The 18994-nt window shown below is 36.0% G+C and overlaps 1 protein-coding gene across 1 annotated transcript; it reads right to left on the bottom strand.

Moving 5' to 3' along the window:
* Nucleotides 1-8339: 8339 nt before the first annotated feature.
* On the bottom strand, nt 8340-18367 carry LOC146145486 (homeobox protein Hox-C6a-like). The gene is made up of 3 exons (XM_083390587.1): nt 18173-18367; nt 16975-17197; nt 8340-8599 (listed from the first exon to the last, which is right to left on the bottom strand). Exons 1-3 carry the CDS (start codon nt 18365-18367, stop codon nt 8340-8342), a joined length of 678 nt encoding a protein of 225 aa, XP_083246713.1.
* Between the last annotated feature and the right edge of the window lie 627 nt (nt 18368-18994).

Genomic DNA, 18994 nt, shown 5'->3' with positions numbered 1-18994 from the left:
TGTAAATCCTAGTAAAAACTACTTGTGCACCACGGTTAATCGCGGCCTTTTATGGGTTTTGCAATGCGTGAGTGACTGATGTTTTGGAATAAAAATGATCTCTGCTAAACAAATAATAATTATATTCGAAATTTAGTCAACTCGATTACGCACCAAAAACCACAACGGTTCGCTAACCGTACCAAACCAAAACCAACTTGTTGCAACAGGCAAAAAGTCCTCGATCATAAAAATCAACCTATTTAGCCTTTATGAGAAAAACCGCTTGGAACCCGGATTCGCAAACTGGCCTTAAACGTTATCCCGGGTTGTTGCCCTTTTTCGTCGATAGCAACAAACCGAAAATAGCGTTGCGTGGGGAAACTCTGTTGCGGTCCGTGTCCCTTGCCTCGTTATTGTATATAGCGAAAGGTGAACGGGGAAAAACAAGGCCTGGACTTTGCCGCCGTAAAGCGGCTTTCGCGCGTTTTTACGGCGCAATAAAGCGATCATTGCTGCCGGGGAATCAACACGCTACCCGGCCGCCCGAGCCCCAACGATATATCTCGGCCGACAGGTCGGCAAATAGCCCAGGGAGCCGGGCCCCTGCGCATTTGTACACTTATCAGTAAATCACGGTTAATAAAAGTCGCCCGGACAAGGCGCTCCGTTCACTTTTTCGCTTTCCCTCCCCAAAGGATAGCTGGCCGCCGCAAATTTACGAGTTGTTTGGCGCATTGTTCATAATGCCGTGCGTGTATCGCGGGCTCAGGTCTTTGTTTTAACGCTCGTCAACGGCGCATCAGTCTCACGCACGCGACACGACGCGCCTGCCAGATCGGGCGCCATTTTGTTTTACCCAATAAGCCATTGGTTCTCAACCGGGGTGCTGCGGCACTCTGAGGTGCCAATTTTAACGCTCAAGGGTGCCGAGAGATATTTTAAAGACTTTAGGATTCCAACTTTTGTTCTATTGGTAAGCTTCTTGATACACTGTTTTTGTACGATAAAAGTGCCAAAAATTAGAAATGTTTTTTCAACCTTGTTGCACAGTTTATGTGCTATTTCGATCTCGTTTATTGTAACGTTACAGTTAACCACTCAGCAAAAATACGAGTAGAACTAATTCCTGTATGGTGCCGCAAATCCATGTTGAATTATATTAATATTTCTGCCTGCAACCTTACGTTTGAGTTTAGCCGCGTAGGCTTGGTTTTATAAACTTATGAACCTTGATGCACTGTAAGCTATATAGGCTGGCTGTATAATAATAAAGCCAAATAGCAAAATCGAAACCCTCGCAAATAGCGTTAAACTCTAATCAACGTTTTTTCCATTATTGTTTTAAATTAAAACCCGTTTAAGCACCTTAGTCGTTATATTATTGGTCTGGCGCTATACAGTTGCGGGGCGCGTCTAAACGTTACACTTTGTATAGACTTTAGTTCACAAATGATTTTTGTCGATATTTACTAATTGCGCTCGGTAAAGTATAACAAAGGCAAAAAAAGTCCACCTAAATACTACAACCGATGTAAAAATTTTAGTTTCAAATCTCACCGATTCGTTTGCTAAGAATAACTTAGCTTCTTCTGGTAGTTGAGCTTATGTACTGCGATATATGCTGCTCAAATCCTGAAGTGTTATCGTTTTTGTGTTTCGAACATCGAAGCAATAAAAGAACTGTTTCACATTTCCCCAGTTTCCACATTATGTCGCTCTAAAATCGTGAAACCGCATTTTCCAGTGATGTGGTATTCGGACTCCATACATGTTTATCAGTTCGACATCATAAGACAAAAAACTCAAAAACAATATGGTAAGCGGTTGTCACTCGTCGTAGTGCTGAATGTTTTAATGTTTACGAGCGAAAAGCAATTTCGATTTAATGACCAGTTTACCGCAGACCTATCTATGCTGATGGAGTCTCGATGCAGACACTGTAATATCAGCCCAATTCGTGACTCCTTAAACCTGTAAACTCGTGTACGATTGATAATTTTATAGCGATGAAATCTTGGCATCTGTAGTGAAAAGTTTTCCATGAAGACTCCCTCGATATGCCTTCTTTTTGCACTTTTTAAAATATTGTAATATTCGCTGCATTTAAATAAAAATCGTGCATCAATATGTAAAGCTTTTATAGCAGTTTAATCGATAAAACACATTTCTAACATCTATAGCAGTGGTTCACAACCTGGGGGACGCAAGATGTTGCCGTTTAGTATTCGTAAAACTAAATATGGACCAGACAAAATAGAGCTACAATAGAACTCAAAATTTAGCAGTAGAAGTGAAACAGACAGTCCAACACTTGTGTTAGTGACATTTGCTTTCAGTAAACCAGCCGTATTTATAACGACACCATTACTCATTTTTTAATGAATGACCGTCGTGTCTGATACAAACCATTTGACCACAGAAGGCTCGTTTTGCGACAATCCATGAAACTCTATGTGACAGCACTTATACACAATAGAATTCTGTAAGTAAATTTTTTTCCCAGTAGAAAAGAAAAATGAGGTAATATAAAATCATCGTAAAAAAATATTGCTATTAAATATGTCTTAATCTATAAAGATCACTTTTGATTTAGAGTTAAAAAATCTCACTCGTGCATGCATTTGCTAAATTTCATTTAATTGGAATCTGGTTTATTGTTATTGGGGACGTGTAGGTTTCAGGAAACTAAAAAGGGGGTCGCAGCAACAAAAAAGAAATTTGAATACACTAATCTCTTTCGGCTTCTACTAATTAAAAAAATGCAACTCCTTATTTCAAATTACTAACTGCTATGACAAACGAACGCGACTTAGAAGAAAAACAATCAGTTGTGTTTACCGAAAATTACCAAACAGACAAAAAACCTACTGGCTGGTTTAAAACAATTGGATTGCGTCAGGTTTTATGGCGGTCATTCAACCCGCAATATTTGCGGTTTGCCGTACACTGGAGCCTGTAACAAACACGACCGGCTAAATAGCGAAGTGCAAATAGGGCAGAGACGCCGTGTCTTGTAGGTGTGCGTTTGAAACGGGCAATAAAAATTGTTTCCCGATTACCTGTTTATGGTTCAAACGTGCTCTGAAATTGGATTGTTTGTCTTTTCAGCACGCTTACTGTAAGTGTGGAGAAAAGCCCGCCGAAATTGAAATAATTTTAATTTATAATTCGGAACACGACGCATAGTTTAGTAATGGCATAATTGGAATTTCACCGGGCAGTGTTATTTAATAAAAGTGACCTCGCTTTTATCGTCGTCCTATCGGTTTTCGGTATAACGAAATGTGGCAACTTAATCAACTTCTGTTGTAGTTAAAATATTAACCTCGTATCAAGAGGGACATTTACGAGACTAAGTGTTCATCGCAAGAAAACGGATTTTTCAAGTTTGCAGAAAAGTTCCCATGTTTAAATGTGTCTGATATATCGGAATAGATGTAAACGGTATGACCGCAGGCTACTGCTAAAACCTGGATTCCTTCGGGTATCTCCAAGCTACTTACCTATAATAGTCTATAAAATGTAATGCATTCTATTAAAATGTAATGCATTCTATTAAAATGCATTATTATAATTGTGCGTCCTTTTTAATTACCGCCTAGATAAACAGTGCTGGGATTACCTTTAATTTCTTTCTTTTTAAACCTAGGATTATCTTTAATTTCTTTTTTCTCCTTAAACATCGCAGACTGTCATGCAGTGGCCATTCCAGGGTATCTTATTTTGAACTTTATCTGGCAAAATAACCACCATGGAAATACTGCCGCTAGGTGACAGCAACAAGCAAATGCTAGCAAGCTTCGAAAAAAAATGCAAGCAAGCTTCGCAGACGAAATTCAGCAAACACTAAAGTGTTTAATCATGTACGAATGACGTTGAATATGTGTAGCAATTTTGAATGGTTAAAGTCGTTGTATCGATTTTGTGCCAAATGGGGTCGTTTTAGCTGTAAAAGTTTATAATCTTATTTTTATAGAATTAAGCAAGTGTTAGCACTATTTGAAAACTGCATTACATAAAAAAATCGGAAATTTATCACGTTGTCTTATAAACAACAAAAATATTCTTCGTAGGCCCACACTGAAAACAATCTAATATACGTAGATAGAAGTTATTCCGATTAATGTAACAGCAGCTCTCTTTTTTTTGTTTTTACTGAAAACAATAAACGAAATCTAGCAGATCGTATAAAGCTATTTTACTATTTAAATTTCGACTAGCATTACGATTAATGACTTTTCTTTGGTGGCTATTTTTTCTTCGCCCGGGCCACGCGCGCGTTTTTATGAATCAGAGATAAATATTAATGACGAACCACAGAGGGTCCATTGTTTGCCATTGGTCACGCGCAATCGCTTCACAGCCGTAGCTCTCGGACGGGGATTCTTAAACTTTTTTACCTCGGACCACTAAAACTTAGTTTTGCTTCGTGTGGACCACGGTCGGCTAGAGCTTTTTAAATTTGACGTCACAATACAAATATATTTTAGAAATGTGCTGATTTTGGTCCAAAAATGTAAAAGTGAAATGTAGTCTGAATACATTCAGTGCTAAAACGTTTTATTTTTAATTTAACTCTTTAAATTGATTACTTCTTGAATAAAACACTAAGATTTCAATTAGGCTTTCTAGACCACCTAAATGTACTCCCAAAGGGTTCATGGATCCCAGTTTAACAACCTCTGCTATGGGAGCATTAAGTAAAGTTGCAACCGCGCGAATTGTTGCCTGTTCAAATTTGCCTTGCAAATTGCTGATTCATGGCGAAGTCATCGATCTGTAATACACCCTTGATCGTTTCTTTTTCTTTGCGCTTTTGATGCTGATGACTGGATATTTGTTGGAAAATTCACAAAACTAACAAAGCATATGCTTCTTTAGGAAACATTTCTTGTCTTGTCTGCTAAAGGTATAGCTGCAATCCTGCAAATACCAATTGCCTTTATTATTACTGAAACAATAAGTGCTGACATTGCTCTAGTCTGATTTAAATAAAGATTGTAAGCCAACCGACCTCTTTTAAAACATATCCATGCAGTAATAAAAAATATCTGTCCTTATTCCGGTAATAAATTGTTTATACTTTACCAACCTATAACTTTACTGACATATAGCCCAAAAAACTAACACTTCTCCACATGTCTAAAGATGTACATTTCTGTGCAAAGCACATCTTATGGCTTTCGATGAAAGTACATTTATTATTTTTTTAAAGAGCATTTATGGCATTTAGAAAGGGATTGTTTGCAGAAATATTTTTTAATACGGATTCTTGTGATTTCAATCTTATAAAAGTAGCGACAGACTTTTCTTTAGATATTTTATACGCTTTGAAACAATTGCTTTACATAATACTTTGTATTAGTTCAATTTTTCAACTGCGGTTTGCGGAACTCTGGGGGTAAAAATGGTTTATATTTTTTTAAATGATTTTACCGACAAATTATATTAGCAAGATCTCATCATTCTCTTGGAATTGTAATGATAATAAAGCAATTTAGAACTATGCAGCGAGCAGTTTTTAAGTTCTGGTTTGAATGTTAGAAAATATAGCAAGGTTTTTTAACCGGTGCGCCATGGAAGGTTGCCGCATCGAGAAACAGGATAAAATATTCTAAAGTGGATACATATCGTTTTTCTTTCTTATTCGGCTTAGCTCATTGACCCCACAGTACTTTCAAGATATAACTATGAAGCCTATGCAATAAAAAGCGCAATCAATTGAAAAGAAATATTGGTATATTTAAAATTTCACGTTCGCTTCGTTATATCCTAAACATTTTCAGGCTCACTAAGCAGTAAGCACACTATCATAGAGTAATCAATGCAAGGGTATTGTGAAGCAATACCTTCGTGTAATTAAGCCGGATTCTGCCATTTTGTAAAGAATCAAAAAGGGCCCGCTAGATAAAAATAAATCACAGGTCTATAAGTTCAAAGCGTATAGCCTGATGACTGTTGAGTTTGAAAGAATAAAAGGTGGACAATAAACAATAAACGACAAACAAAAAAGTGACACGGCATGTAATACTGGTTTTGTCCACAAATAGCGTTTTATATAATTGTTCTGCAATATCAATAAATATACAATGATTTATAACGAAGCTGATAATACTGAATAACATCGTATCCATAAACAAGTGTGATAAAGTAGCACGGTTATCCGTTATGTTAGCGAAGTACGCGGATTTTGTTGTTGTTTTAAACAACTCCCTACCCCCATTTAGCGTTAAGGTTTTTAAAAGATAATCGAAGACTTGCTTTGGATATTTAAACACAACAAAACTAAACAATAAAGTCTCACATTTGGCAAGTATAGTATATAACAAACAACTTAAAGCCTAAATTGTGGTAGTTAAGATCGACTGTGAAGTTGAACGTATTCCACTTGGCAATAATATGTTTTGTAAACATGAAATAAAAACATTCCAATTAAACAGCTCATGTTAAAAATAATATTATAATAAAAATTTCGCACCACTTTAAGGAAATAACTAAACCAATACCCGTTTAAATAAATTAGAAACTGCGCTTTGTTCAGTCTTGTCTAAATAAAATCTATAAGAAACTTGTACAAGGTAAAATATTTCAAAATAAATTTGCGCATGGAATGCCTGCTGTGATACATTAACCTTATTTGTCTAATTGCCTTACTGCAGGGGTCGGCTAATTTTTTTAACTGCAAAACAAGTTAAACTTAACAAGGAATTAGCGGGAAAAAGTCCGATCCTTCCTCTCTAAGATGTTGTTACCACATGATTGTATAAACACAAACCTATAATTAGTAACAGTATGTTGCCCACCAAAAGCAGTACGGATGGAGGGTCGAAGACTTTAATTGACGGGCTTAAACTCGAAAAACGCACATGATTGGATTGAAAGAATGTCGTCCTAATAAAAATTATTGGGGGGAGCAAAACCTCATACTCTACTCCTGCGGCTAGCAAACGTTGTACCTAGGCACCCTGGGGTGCCAATTCTAATAATTATTTTGAAATTGTATTTTTTGGAAGTTTATGAATTTGATTTTTTTTAATCTGATATTTCTTTATTTGTTAAACTCTCTGTGTACGATTAGAGTACACTAAATCAGATTGTATTTTCCTGCATTGCGCAGAGTTGATTTGTGCTGTTCCAATTCTGTTTATGGTCATATTACAGTAAAATAACCCATGCAGCGAAATCTTAGAAAGGATACCGCAATGTATTTATTATTTCTAGAAGGTGCCGTATAAGGCATTAAAGGTTGAGCATAACTGCACTACTCAATCAATCCGACTGCTCGGTGGAAACCGCTGTAACTTCCAGCGCCAAAAAAGCTTGAACAATAATTGCAGGATGAGATATTATGAAAATGGGTAGTTGCGTATAAATCGCTTACAGAGCATAATTTATACGCCCTGGAAACATCTTCACGATAAAAATATGTCACCTCTTCACAGCCTACACACTTGAAAGTGGCGTTGACGCGAAATGAACGAATGTCGTCTTAACACAAAGTATTTCAGAAAGTACAGTCGCACCGCTTCCCTAGAGAAGGGGTCGCCAAACTAGAACCAAATCCGGTGGTTTAAACTTTTGCGGCCCGTGCCATTTTACAGAAGTGAAAGCGGTATTTTTTTTAAGTATACCCAAAATACGTTTATTAATGATTTGTTAACAAATATTTTGTCGGATGCAAAAGTAAGCCAAATTTTGATGAATTCTCACAATAATGTAGAAAAAAATATTTGTTGGTGTTTCCTTTGTTTTAAAATAATAATTATGTCAAATAGGCCAAAGCAACATTTCATATCAGTCCCGCATCTTTAACCTTTACAGTTATCCGGTCCGCGATCGTTAAGTTATTATGCGCTTTATGCGACTCGATAAAATGTATGGTCTATCGCTGTCTCCTGGAATCGTCTAATATTGTAAAAAAATTGATTTCGTCGATTTTCGTTTTTTCTAGGTTCCTAATAAAATCATATCTATCTATTTATTGATGAAAAAAAAAACGTTGTGACCCCCTGACCTAGAGCAACGCCCTGCGCATTTGAAAACAACGAAAAAAATGGTCTTGCAGAAATTTAAAGCGCACGTAGCTTGTAAGATGCTATATTCTATTTGTAACATCATGACCAAATATTTCATTTGATAAACGTTATTGTGAGGTACTATAATTTCTCATAACGGTTAATAACTCTTCAGAGCATTGCGTGGACTGGGGTGTACAAGTTTCTTAGTAGGTGGAAAAGTGTGTACTGTTCCCAAAAAGTTTGACTATAGCCTTGCTTTGAGTTGTCCGGCGCTTTATGAATAAACAAAATTGTGACCCCCAACCTAGAGCAACGCGTTCTAAGAAAAGCGAGCACCAGTCACTCCTCCTTTTCTCCAACTCCACCAACATCCTCCGACGAGCACACCAGTGTCCTCCCCTTGTTCTCCTTTTTCCACTTCATCCTCCTGTTCTGGAACCAGATCTTGATCTGCCTCTCTGTGAGCTGGAGCGCGTGTGCGATCTCTATCCTTCTCCTGCGCGTCAGGTAGCGGTTGTAGTGAAACTCCTTTTCCAGCTCCAGGGTCTGGAATCTCGTGTAGGCGGTGCGCGTTCTCTTCGAAGGGTCGTCGTCGTTCGCTGAGGAGAAAACAACGGTACGATTAGATAACAAACACTGTAATGAAGCGGCCGAGTTATTCTTTCGCCATTTTAATCGCTTCAAAATAATCTCCTTAGTTTAGTTACATAACGGTCTATTTCAGTTACACTTTTCAATCAGGGTTCGCGGTCCTCTGGATTTCCAAGGAGTTAACCATACTTTAAAAATGATTAGACTGATGAAATTAGCCAGATCTCATTATTCTCTTAGAATCACGCATATGAAAAATTCTTCGAACTATAATGTGTACTGCAACATATTGTTTTATTTCTTATTCGGCGTAGCTTATTGACCCGATAGTACTTTTATGATATGCAACTATAAAGCCTATAAAACAGGCAAGCAATTCAAGAGAAATACCGGTATATCCTAAAAAAACACTGCAAAGCATTCTCGGTTCCCAAACTTCTAGTTTTCTTCTGTCGTGTTTTTTGATTCAGTCGATTGCAAGGATTTTCAACTTTTTTGAACTTATTGCATTAAATTATTTAAGTATTTTGTGGTTTGAACAAATATGATATTTTTAATACAACTTAAAATTTACAAATTGTTGTCTAATAAGTTCACGGTACCGTCAACAAAAATTGGAACCGCTTCTCTGGAGTGCTAATTTGGAGATACTCGAAGGTAGCGCTTTGTTATGGTATATGAATATAAAAACGCTGTACATAGAGTGGTGAATTTCTAAAAAATATGCGAACGAACGTAGGAAATGTATAAAAATGTATAATCGAACGTAGGAATGTATGCTAGCATCGGGTCGGAGACGATATCGGTACTCTTTATTTGACCATTTATACTATATCTTGTTTGCTGAGTAAAATGGAAGCTGGACTGCTTTGACCACATAAAGAAAATAATAAATTCAATTAGTTGCAATACTGCAAATGCCAAACCAGTCGTTTGTCCTCTACCCTTGTCAAAATGTACACAGATCTATGCATAAGGTGCGGTATTTGCCTATGTTCGTGGAATTTAATCTTTGATTTTCATATGATTGGCGTCAAAACTTTGCCAGTTTACATTTAAAAAAAAAACGAATTCAACCATTAATAAATGCACTTCTGCAGCGAGTTCTGTAGACAGCCATGTCCGTTTAATACGTGTGTCTGTGTTGGATAGCGCTATGATGATTGATGGCGTACTCCTTGAGTTACCCCGCAACGTCGACCGAATACCCAAAACAATACCTAAAAGCACAACGGGACCGCCCAACGTTCAGTCGGAACACGATCACCATTTTTTCTTCGTCCGTGTATTTTGACGTTGGTTGACCGCATTTTGTTCGGGCTGATTTGCAATGGAAAAGAGAAATGGAACTTAGAATGACAAATGCTCCCGAAATGATGGCCATTTGCCCGCACGTCTGTCTGTTTTGTCACGCACGTCTTCGAAATGTCGCGTACGATGCGCAAGGACGACGTATTTGCGTAGTACTTTAGTACTTGATGACGCGCAAACGATACTACTTCAATCTGGAGGTCGCGTACGCTGCCAAGGGTTTTGCGTTTTGTAAGCGATGAATGACTATAAAGGGTTTGAATAGAAACCTAAGCGTTCGGATAAATCATGAAAAAACGCTTCGTTAAACAGAAAAGTGTTTTTAATTGCTTTAGACGTGCGTATAAAGGTTGAACTAAAACAAGAAAAAAGGTGTGAATCTATAGGTAAACTTAAAATTTGCGAAATTGCATTAATCCGAAAATGTGTAGTGACACAAGGCCAATTGAGTTGCACACATTACCTTTTATGTAAGAATTCGCTTTTAAAATTTGTTGTTTTTCAGTGAAAAAAATGAATGAAATTATAATAAACGTTTTGTAATACAATCATCGTATGTTTAAAGAGTTTCCTGTCGAAAAAACAAATCGTTATCTTATATATTTAATAACAATAGGATCGTAACCTATAAAAAGTCTAAACAACTTGGTAAAACTTTAAAAAAATATATATTTTCTTCATATTATAGGACGTAAAAAACAGCGACCAAAAGTTGGAATTCATAATAACAGACACAAAATGGCGGAAAACTTAAAAATTGTACTCCATGAAAAACGATATTCATTTGTTTGACTTGGTCGTTGAATAAATGTTCTAAATTTAATTCAAATCCTTTGGGGTAGTACTAACTTTGGGTAGTACTAAGTGGGCACAATATTTATGACTGAATAGTGGTATAAGTTTCTCTTCTTCTTTAGGGCCCAGTTATTTTTAACATTGTCCGTTAACCACGATAAAAAAAAAAAAAAAAATTTCCCAAAAGCAATAAAAGTCCTTGACAAACGTCTATCGAACTCTATTTGAAAAGCATAATGAATGTGTAGCCAAAACTGGAAGTTTGTCTAAAGATATCACCTCACCCTTTCCAAATAAATGACGACAATGGCTTCCAAATTAATGAAGTTGATGATATACAGCCTAAACTCAAACCTAGTTAAAGCCAGTGATTTAATAGTTTCTGTCAATCATTTGGGAAAATAAATTTTCCAGTTTTTATTTTGACTTCATTCGATTCGTTAAATGGAGAAATAATACTCTGGAAAAAAAATACATATACCAGTTTAAAAGTTATTTGAGACAGGGGTGGATTGTATAGATAGGCGGAGTAATTGACTCGTTTTTAGTTATACTAATTCAACATTTTAATGTTTATTTTGCCCCAATCATTAATGTTTTTAACAACGCCAAGTTTTATTTCGGAAAAGTCGTGCTTTTCACGGCGCTCAAATCAGCATCTAGAAAAAAAAATAAGCATATTCACAATCAGATAAAGTTGGAAAAATATGGTTTTGTGAAAAGTAGGGTTTTTTTTGTTTTTTTTGACACTTTAACGGTTAAACGTGGGTCGGTAATAAATTTACACGACTGAGCACCGGTGGTGTTCGCACAATATGCCAGAAGGTGGGTTTCTCCTAAACATGCGAAACAAACACCTTATAATCATAAATAGAAATACCGATTCTCGCTACACAAGTACACATGTTATGGGCGAAGGTTGAACACGGGTTGCGATGTTTATAGTTAATTATCATTATTTCTATACCACGCCAACTGGGGGTCCCGGGTAGCCCAGCACAAATGTTATAAGTGCTAATTGCTTCTACTTTATAAATCTCGATATGCAATGAGTAAAAATAAACCAAACGCCGCTAACCCTGAGTTGCAGATTATTTCAACCAATACGAATACTGAAGCAAACAACGAGAAGTGTTCTCTTTGGCATTGTCAAACGGTATTCGACTGTCTGTGGGAGATTCTGTACTTTAGACAGTGACAAGGAGAACAATTCTCGTTGCTGTAACACGAATTATTATTTAAATAATGTGCAAATTAGGGATGGAACGGCGCGCTGGTCTTATTTTTACTAAAAAAATTAAAGCAAGATTCTTGCTTCAAATTAGGCTATATGAATCTTTATTCTCTGATATCATATATATATGTTTGTTTTATGAAGTGATTTCTGTCTTTTACTTTATTTTTTTTTTTACGATTAATGTTTGCTTTACGATTTATTTCTAAAGTCAAAGTCAAGTTATTTGCAGAAGATAGCTAATTTAATTAAAGCATATTTTACCAAATGGAAAGTTAATTCCGGTCCAAGACATCAACACAGAAAATCACGTCCAATGCCAAAAAAATAATTTAAAATTAAATTTAAACTATTATGAAAATAGTAAGTTTAAAAATTGAACAATATATCGCACAACAATTTAGGTTATAAACGAATAAAAACAAAATCCAAGTAGAAGTAAATTACAACGTCAAGTCAAGTTTTAATAACAAGTCTTAAATTGTAAGCAACAGTTGTGCAAATTGTGTTGTACAGGGCATCTCTACCAACGACGCTGCAAAAGTTATTTGGTAGCTGAAGCTCTAGTAAGAATATCAAAGACAATACAGAAGTAGCTATCATTTTTTTAAATATAGGCGCTCAGTCTAAAATGTCACAAGACAAATTCGTGTTTAACTCGTATGACAACAGGTGACATTTATTGTTCTCGTAATTTAACCACGCAGTGATCAAAATACAGACTCACATGGCAACAGACTACCAAGTCCGGTTTGTTGACAAACATTTCGTTTATTTACAAAAAACGTTACGTGGTTTTCTCAGGGCAGTTTAAAGTTTACATCACTCCAAGGTCAATTTACAGCACTCCAAATGTAACCAATCCCAATGATTTGATTCTTCCAGTCTCCGTTTTCTATTATTAGAACAAGGGTGGCCTCGTGACTAAACGAGTGGCGACAAAACTAGAGGTTTAAATATTTTAAGATGACCAGGAAATATTCACAGAGGGCATAAGTGCAATCCGGACACGCGTGAAAATTGCTACATTGGAGTTTTTCCAAGCTGACCGTTGGTTTTCGCACTGAATTAATTAAGACATTGCTTTGCTTGGATTGCACGCGCGCGGCGGCAAAAAAACGGATCCGTCATCATAAAAGAATCGCCAGTTGTACTGTACAGCGGCATTGGCGAGTTTCGGCCTAATTGCTTATATTGATTGCAAGTCAGGCTTGGGACACGGCCGCCCGGTCGGCGATCAGTCAAATGGGGCGCGATGTTGTTCTAAGCGTCTCGGCGCCCTGACCTCTAGCCGACCTTGATCAGTTGATTTAATCTGCGTCGTCGGCGGAAAGCTCTGCTTCTTTGCCCCTAAACGTTAAGGGATAAACCTGATACCTTTTCCGTTTTGTCACTACTTTATTTTATTTGTCCTTATTTTTTTGTTCATTCTTTCTTTTCTTGTATAGTTTTCGCGTTGACACCCAAAAGGTTATGTATAGTATCTTACATAATTACTAACTTAACAGTTTTGTCATACGAAAGTAAACAGACTAAGATAAATAGTGTCTGTGTTAGTGTTCCTACTTCCCCTTACTGTGTTTCATATTGTATCGTAGTAACAAAGTTTTTATCCACTTTATATTAAACAAATTCTTTGGTTTCCATTTCAAGGGTTCGCGCTAAGTATTAATCAATTTTGTTTTACCTTGATAGTTTATTGAAAAGTGATTTAAATGCAATATTTTATGCATTTACCTGCAAAGTGAATATTGCATAAGGCAAACTTTGGTAGATACCAATTTACGAATTAAAATTTTTTGTTTTAAACAACATAAAAAAATGGCGGCCGTTGGTATTTGTAAAACACCTTTCCCGTGAAACCTTGTCTCTGCTAGGATTATGACCAACTCATGGATGTTATTTGCTGTCAGCGTTCCGTTCAATCTCTATTCAAAGTCAGCCACTCCGGGGGAAATGCATCACAACAATAAATGCAATAAGCCTGATAATCTTGACTAATTTCCACAAGACTAACGCTTGCAGACATAGAGCCGCGCACAGCCCTAGTTATCGCTCATTGCCATAACACGCCTTAACCTTGGTCATATCGTGTTGACCTAACCCCAACAACGGAACTCACCCAAGGTGACCTCGTAGCCGAGCTATGTGCGTTGTTATCTCTCAATGTCCGCTTTGAGTTACGCCATACGTAAGTCAACTTTGCGCTACCGGTTGGAGACTGGTTAGTTCATTGCGTCAACTTCATAATAAAATTACAAGAACATTATATAACCTTGGTATTTGGTTTGGAACCTTTTATCTTACGTAAAAAATCCAGGCGTCACTTTATAAAAATTACGTAATACAATCGTTTTTTTTTCTATTTACCTGTTGGGAGTATATTTGCTCTGTGTATTTACCAAATAAAGCCGTCATCAATTTGATTTTTTGTGGCAACGGCATAGTACATTTTTACTAAAAAAAGAACCAATGGCCTAATTCATTTAGTAACGCTATAAAATATGTAACAGCAAAGAGAAAGACGTCATGTTTGTAGTCTTATATGCATTTAGTTCTGAACCAGCGCCTTGTAATTTGTGTACACAACACCAGCTAAAAAACCTAAAATGAGCGGTCCTAACCTTAGCGTCATGCGAATCCTTACACGTTTTATCGGGGTGACAGTGGTTTATTGAACCGAATTTATTTCCGAATTAACCTAAAGATAAGGTGGCAGAAAAATATTCAACCCATTGGTGTTGCGTTTAAAAAGTGAAAATGATAGAATTTTATTTATTAAAATATTAAGAAGTTTACTTAAAACTTAGGAAATAACAAATAAGTAAAATGTTGTACCAACAAAAATTGCCAGTTAAGCAATAGAAAAACAATTAATCCCAACATTACCGCTGATAATATAAAAAGCATAATTTCCTAAACTTAAGTCGATTAGGGCTTCAGATTGCAAAAGTTTTCGAGAAACTGGCACTAAATTGCCAGACATTGTCGTGTTTTGGCTAAATATCGAGTTTCGTTAGTGCTTTGCAATGAAGTACGCCGGAAACCCGTCGTAACTTCACTACACGCTAATTAATTAGGCTAACTTTACTCTTTATTATGTCAAAATACGAACAGCAGTTTTGTTTACAGTATTGTGAGCATTAGCTTTAAACATTAAGTTAAAATGCCAGATACTAAAATTGATTTAACCTCTATATAGCTAGACCAAAGGTTTTGTCAAATAAAATAAGACTTAATTACCAAATCTATATATTAAAGGGTGTAATTTGAAAAGAGATATATCCCTGTGACAAAGTGTATCGATAAACGTATTAGAATTGAGCGATTTGGTTAAAAAAATTCATTTTTTTTTCTTATTATGGCCACATACAATTTGATAACCCCGAGTGAGGCACCATTTACAACAGCAGCCTATTGTTTTGTGTGCAACTAAAATTTACATATGGCTTTTATGATGTCTATAGTTTATATGTATTACTGAAGTAATAGACAATATGTTTTAATTTAAGCATAATATAGACGACAACTAAGTTTCAAATAAAAGTTTTTGACAGAGTTTGAAAAAATCCCTCCCAAAAAAGACGAAGCCTTTATTGCTTTCTACTCCATTTTGTTCCAATTTTGCGTGCACACAAATACATAATTTATTATTTGTTTAAATTGTGACTTCAAATAAAATACACATTTTCAGGTTTGTTTAGTAAAACATTTATATATTATCACATGATTTCCAACCATAAATAATGTCATGATGGCACTAATGTGTTTTTAAAAATGGCATAAACTCGTAACAAAATGCCCTCGCGTTACCTATATACCAAATTCTTGATTTATTATCCCAAATTTCTTTGTTTCCATCTTGATTTATTTTGTACATATACATAACATTAAGTCAAATAAGCAATCATTTAATTGCGGCTACCGTATGAATTTAGTCATTTGTGTAAAGCGTCACCGCATTTGCTACCAAAAATATACTAAAATAAATAATAGAATCTGTTTAATGTAAACAGGCAAACTATACCTCAATATGAACTGTGCTTACGGTAGTTCCGACACAAATAAACACAGTAATATATACTGCTTCCTTCTAAATTTGATAACAACTTCTCAAAGTTTTGAAAATAGTTTTTAACAATATCTAACAATCTATTCGAAACATTTTCCTTTAAACAAAAATTATACAAACATCTTTTGAAAAAAAATGATAATCGCAGCTCTGCTTAACTAACCATTATCATCATTGTTCATTTGTTTATTATTTTCTCCTCGTTTAGCGAAATTTGTGCAAAATAAATTTATTAAATGAATATAAAAGGGTTTAATTGCCAATATAATCCATTTTCGACCTAAAATGTTATCCTAATTTATATAGATGTTCTGCCTCAAAATCGATTTGTGAATAAATTGAATAGGTACTATTTCTAGCCAAGTGTTTCTTTTCTGGTCCACTATCTATAGGCATAAGTCATCAAGCATGCCACAATCATGTAAACTATAGTGCAAAAATAGATTAACGTAGAGTGTAAAAAAAATATTTCTTTGAACAAGTATCTATTTCCTCAAACTAAAATTTAACTTAAATCTAACGGTCCTGCCCAGATGTACGAAGGGCCCTAATAATAACAGTACAATAGTTTTTATAAGTAGATGGTAAAATATAGGGTAAACTATAGTTGGATAACTGACTTTTGTTGTTATAAACCAGGGGTCACCAAACTTTACTCATAAGTGGACAGATAACTTTAGGATTTAAGATCGCGGGTCATATAAAAAAAATTGTCGAACTTTGTTAAATATGTAAATATAAATAACAACTGTGGTGGGTCTTAATAAATTGTCGTAGACAGAACAATTTCAACAAAATTTAGGGATTTTATCAAATTGTAGTTTTGAACTGCCTTCGACAGTGTAACTATTTTATCTTCATTAAGGAAGTGGGCGTATTAATTGACCCGGCGGGCCGGATTTGGGCACCCCTGTTATAAACTGTACCGTGTCTATCGAGCTAAAATGCAACGACGGAAAATATTTACACACCGTTTTTCGGGAGCATCCAGGCGTAGATCTTTGCGTCCTCGTTTTCCTCCGCGCCCTTCTTGCTCTTCCCGTCCGACAGCGCCTCCTTGTGGAGGCGGGAAGAGGCGCCCAGAAGAGTCTGATGAGAGGACGGAGCGTGAAAGGAACAGTCGGGCTGACGCGGAGGCGAAGAGTGGAGTAGGTTGGAAACATGCGACCACGGGTCGAATCCGTTGCTCTGAATCTTAAATGTGAATAAAATCACTTAATTACAACTTGTACACCGAAAGCCATCGCAGAATAACCGAATCTGTCGATCAATATGCAAGCTACAAAATATCTAGCCTGCAGTGAGGTTCGAACTCACGATCTCCGGCCACAACGGTACCGTCACTCCACCTGATCTACACAGGCCCAGAGTTAAGCGAGTCGAGAAATAACTATACGACAATGCTTGCCACATTCTATTTGTACAAGCAACTTCATATTCAAGGAGATCTACAGTTACCATATCATCATTCAATGAAATATATCTACACGTATGTGTTTAATAACTGTGAAGGGTTAGATCACAGTTGTTGAACACATATGTGTGGGTATCTTTCGTTGCATAATTAGAACTTGGTATCCAATTTAGATCCATTGTTACTCCGTATCGTAAAAATTAGTAGGAAAATAGAAACATATTATACGCTATAGCGAAGGGAAAGCAAAAATACATTTTGGTCACTTAGTTGACCTGTTCTTAAAAACAAAATCCAATGCTCAATGTAGGCCTTCAGCATATTGAAATATATTTTACATTGACACAAAATGATAATAAAATTATTTATTTTGTTTCGTAGGATTTTATTTTTAATGCTCCACTCAAATTAAGTGTGTTCATGGGTATCATTATAGTTTTTCTATAAATAAGGCAACGTAACAAATAATGTACATGCCCTTCGCTTTTACCGCTAAATAAACAACTGGTGTTCAAGAACATTTTCGAACAAATCCAGTAGTATTTTTTAACAAGTATATACTAATAAAAAATTTACTTTGAATAAATTTGTGAATATTCGCGTGTATTAAGGGCTTAGGCTATTAAGCAAAAGCGCAATCTGGTAATTTCAATAACCGTGACAGGGCCTAACAAAACGACTAATGACATTAACTGATGATGATTCAATTGCGTATTGAAACGTCTTATCAAGATAATTGCCACCCGAAAGCCTACCTGATTTTGATTGTAGTACTGGTGGTTGTGAGCAAACGCAGTCTTGTACAATTTGTCTTCCGGCGATGTAGCAAAACCTTCAGCTCTAGTTTGTTGCAGGCTCAGGGCCATTGCCTGGCGGAAAAGAGGATCAGACGCAATTGGGTTGGGGTACCTGGATTTCAGCAGGTCGTCAGTCATGTTTGGTGCATCCATTGTATTGGAATGGCTTTGTTTGAACAAGTTTTCAATTTCCATTTTTGCGAAAACTGGTCAAATTGAATTATTTCGTCTTCTTCAACAAACAGTCACCAGTGTACTGCTCATAATCATGTATCTTACGTGCAAGAGATAGGCCGATATTAAAAGTGTACGTACTGCTGCAAATTCCATAAAAAAGTGTAATTAATTAGTTAGTATGAATTCTACAGTATGTTGTTTCAATATAGTAGCTATATTTCTGATTGATTGTGCAAACAAAATGGCGACGCGCCTGCCGTATAGTTTATCACCCAATCTCTTCTTGAACATTTCTATATATCGGCGCTTTTACAGTCGCGGCTTTAGAGTAAAATTAGTTAGGATGTGAATATTTCAAGGTTATAGCTTTAGTTCGAAAAGTGACGATTGGCAAAATAACAAAAACTTGCTATTTAAGAAGTCAGCTCTCCATAATAGCTAATGAACGGTATTGCATATCTATAAGGATATTCCCATTTTTTTAATTTATGATGGGCTTAATTTGGATTTCGCTAGATACGATCAGATTTAATACTTTTTTTCTAAATCCTAAATCAAACTTTGTTATTTAAGCATGGCTGATATGACATAGATAGCAAACAG

The sequence above is a fragment of the Ascidiella aspersa genome, chromosome 5, assembly GCF_963924565.1.
Source record: "Ascidiella aspersa chromosome 5, kaAscAspe10.2, whole genome shotgun sequence".
In the NCBI taxonomy this organism is placed as follows: Eukaryota; Metazoa; Chordata; class Ascidiacea; order Phlebobranchia; family Ascidiidae; genus Ascidiella; species Ascidiella aspersa.
The sequence above is the reverse complement of the archived record's forward strand: the minus strand, read 5'-3'. Positions and strand labels throughout refer to the sequence as shown.

What these genes read in the sequence shown, in the direction of transcription:
- LOC146145486 (XM_083390587.1), bottom strand. Translation starts at nt 18,367, where the DNA reads ATGGATGCACCAAACATGACTGACGACCTGCTGAAATCCAGGTACCCC. An exon ending in AGTACTACAATCAAAATCAG is followed by an intron (nt 17,198 to 18,172) that starts GTAGGCTTTCGG and finishes TTCACATTTAAG; the next exon opens with ATTCAGAGCAACGGATTCGA. An exon ending in CTGGATGCTCCCGAAAAACG is followed by an intron (nt 8,600 to 16,974) that starts GTGTGTAAATAT and finishes TTTTCTCCTCAG; the next exon opens with CGAACGACGACGACCCTTCG.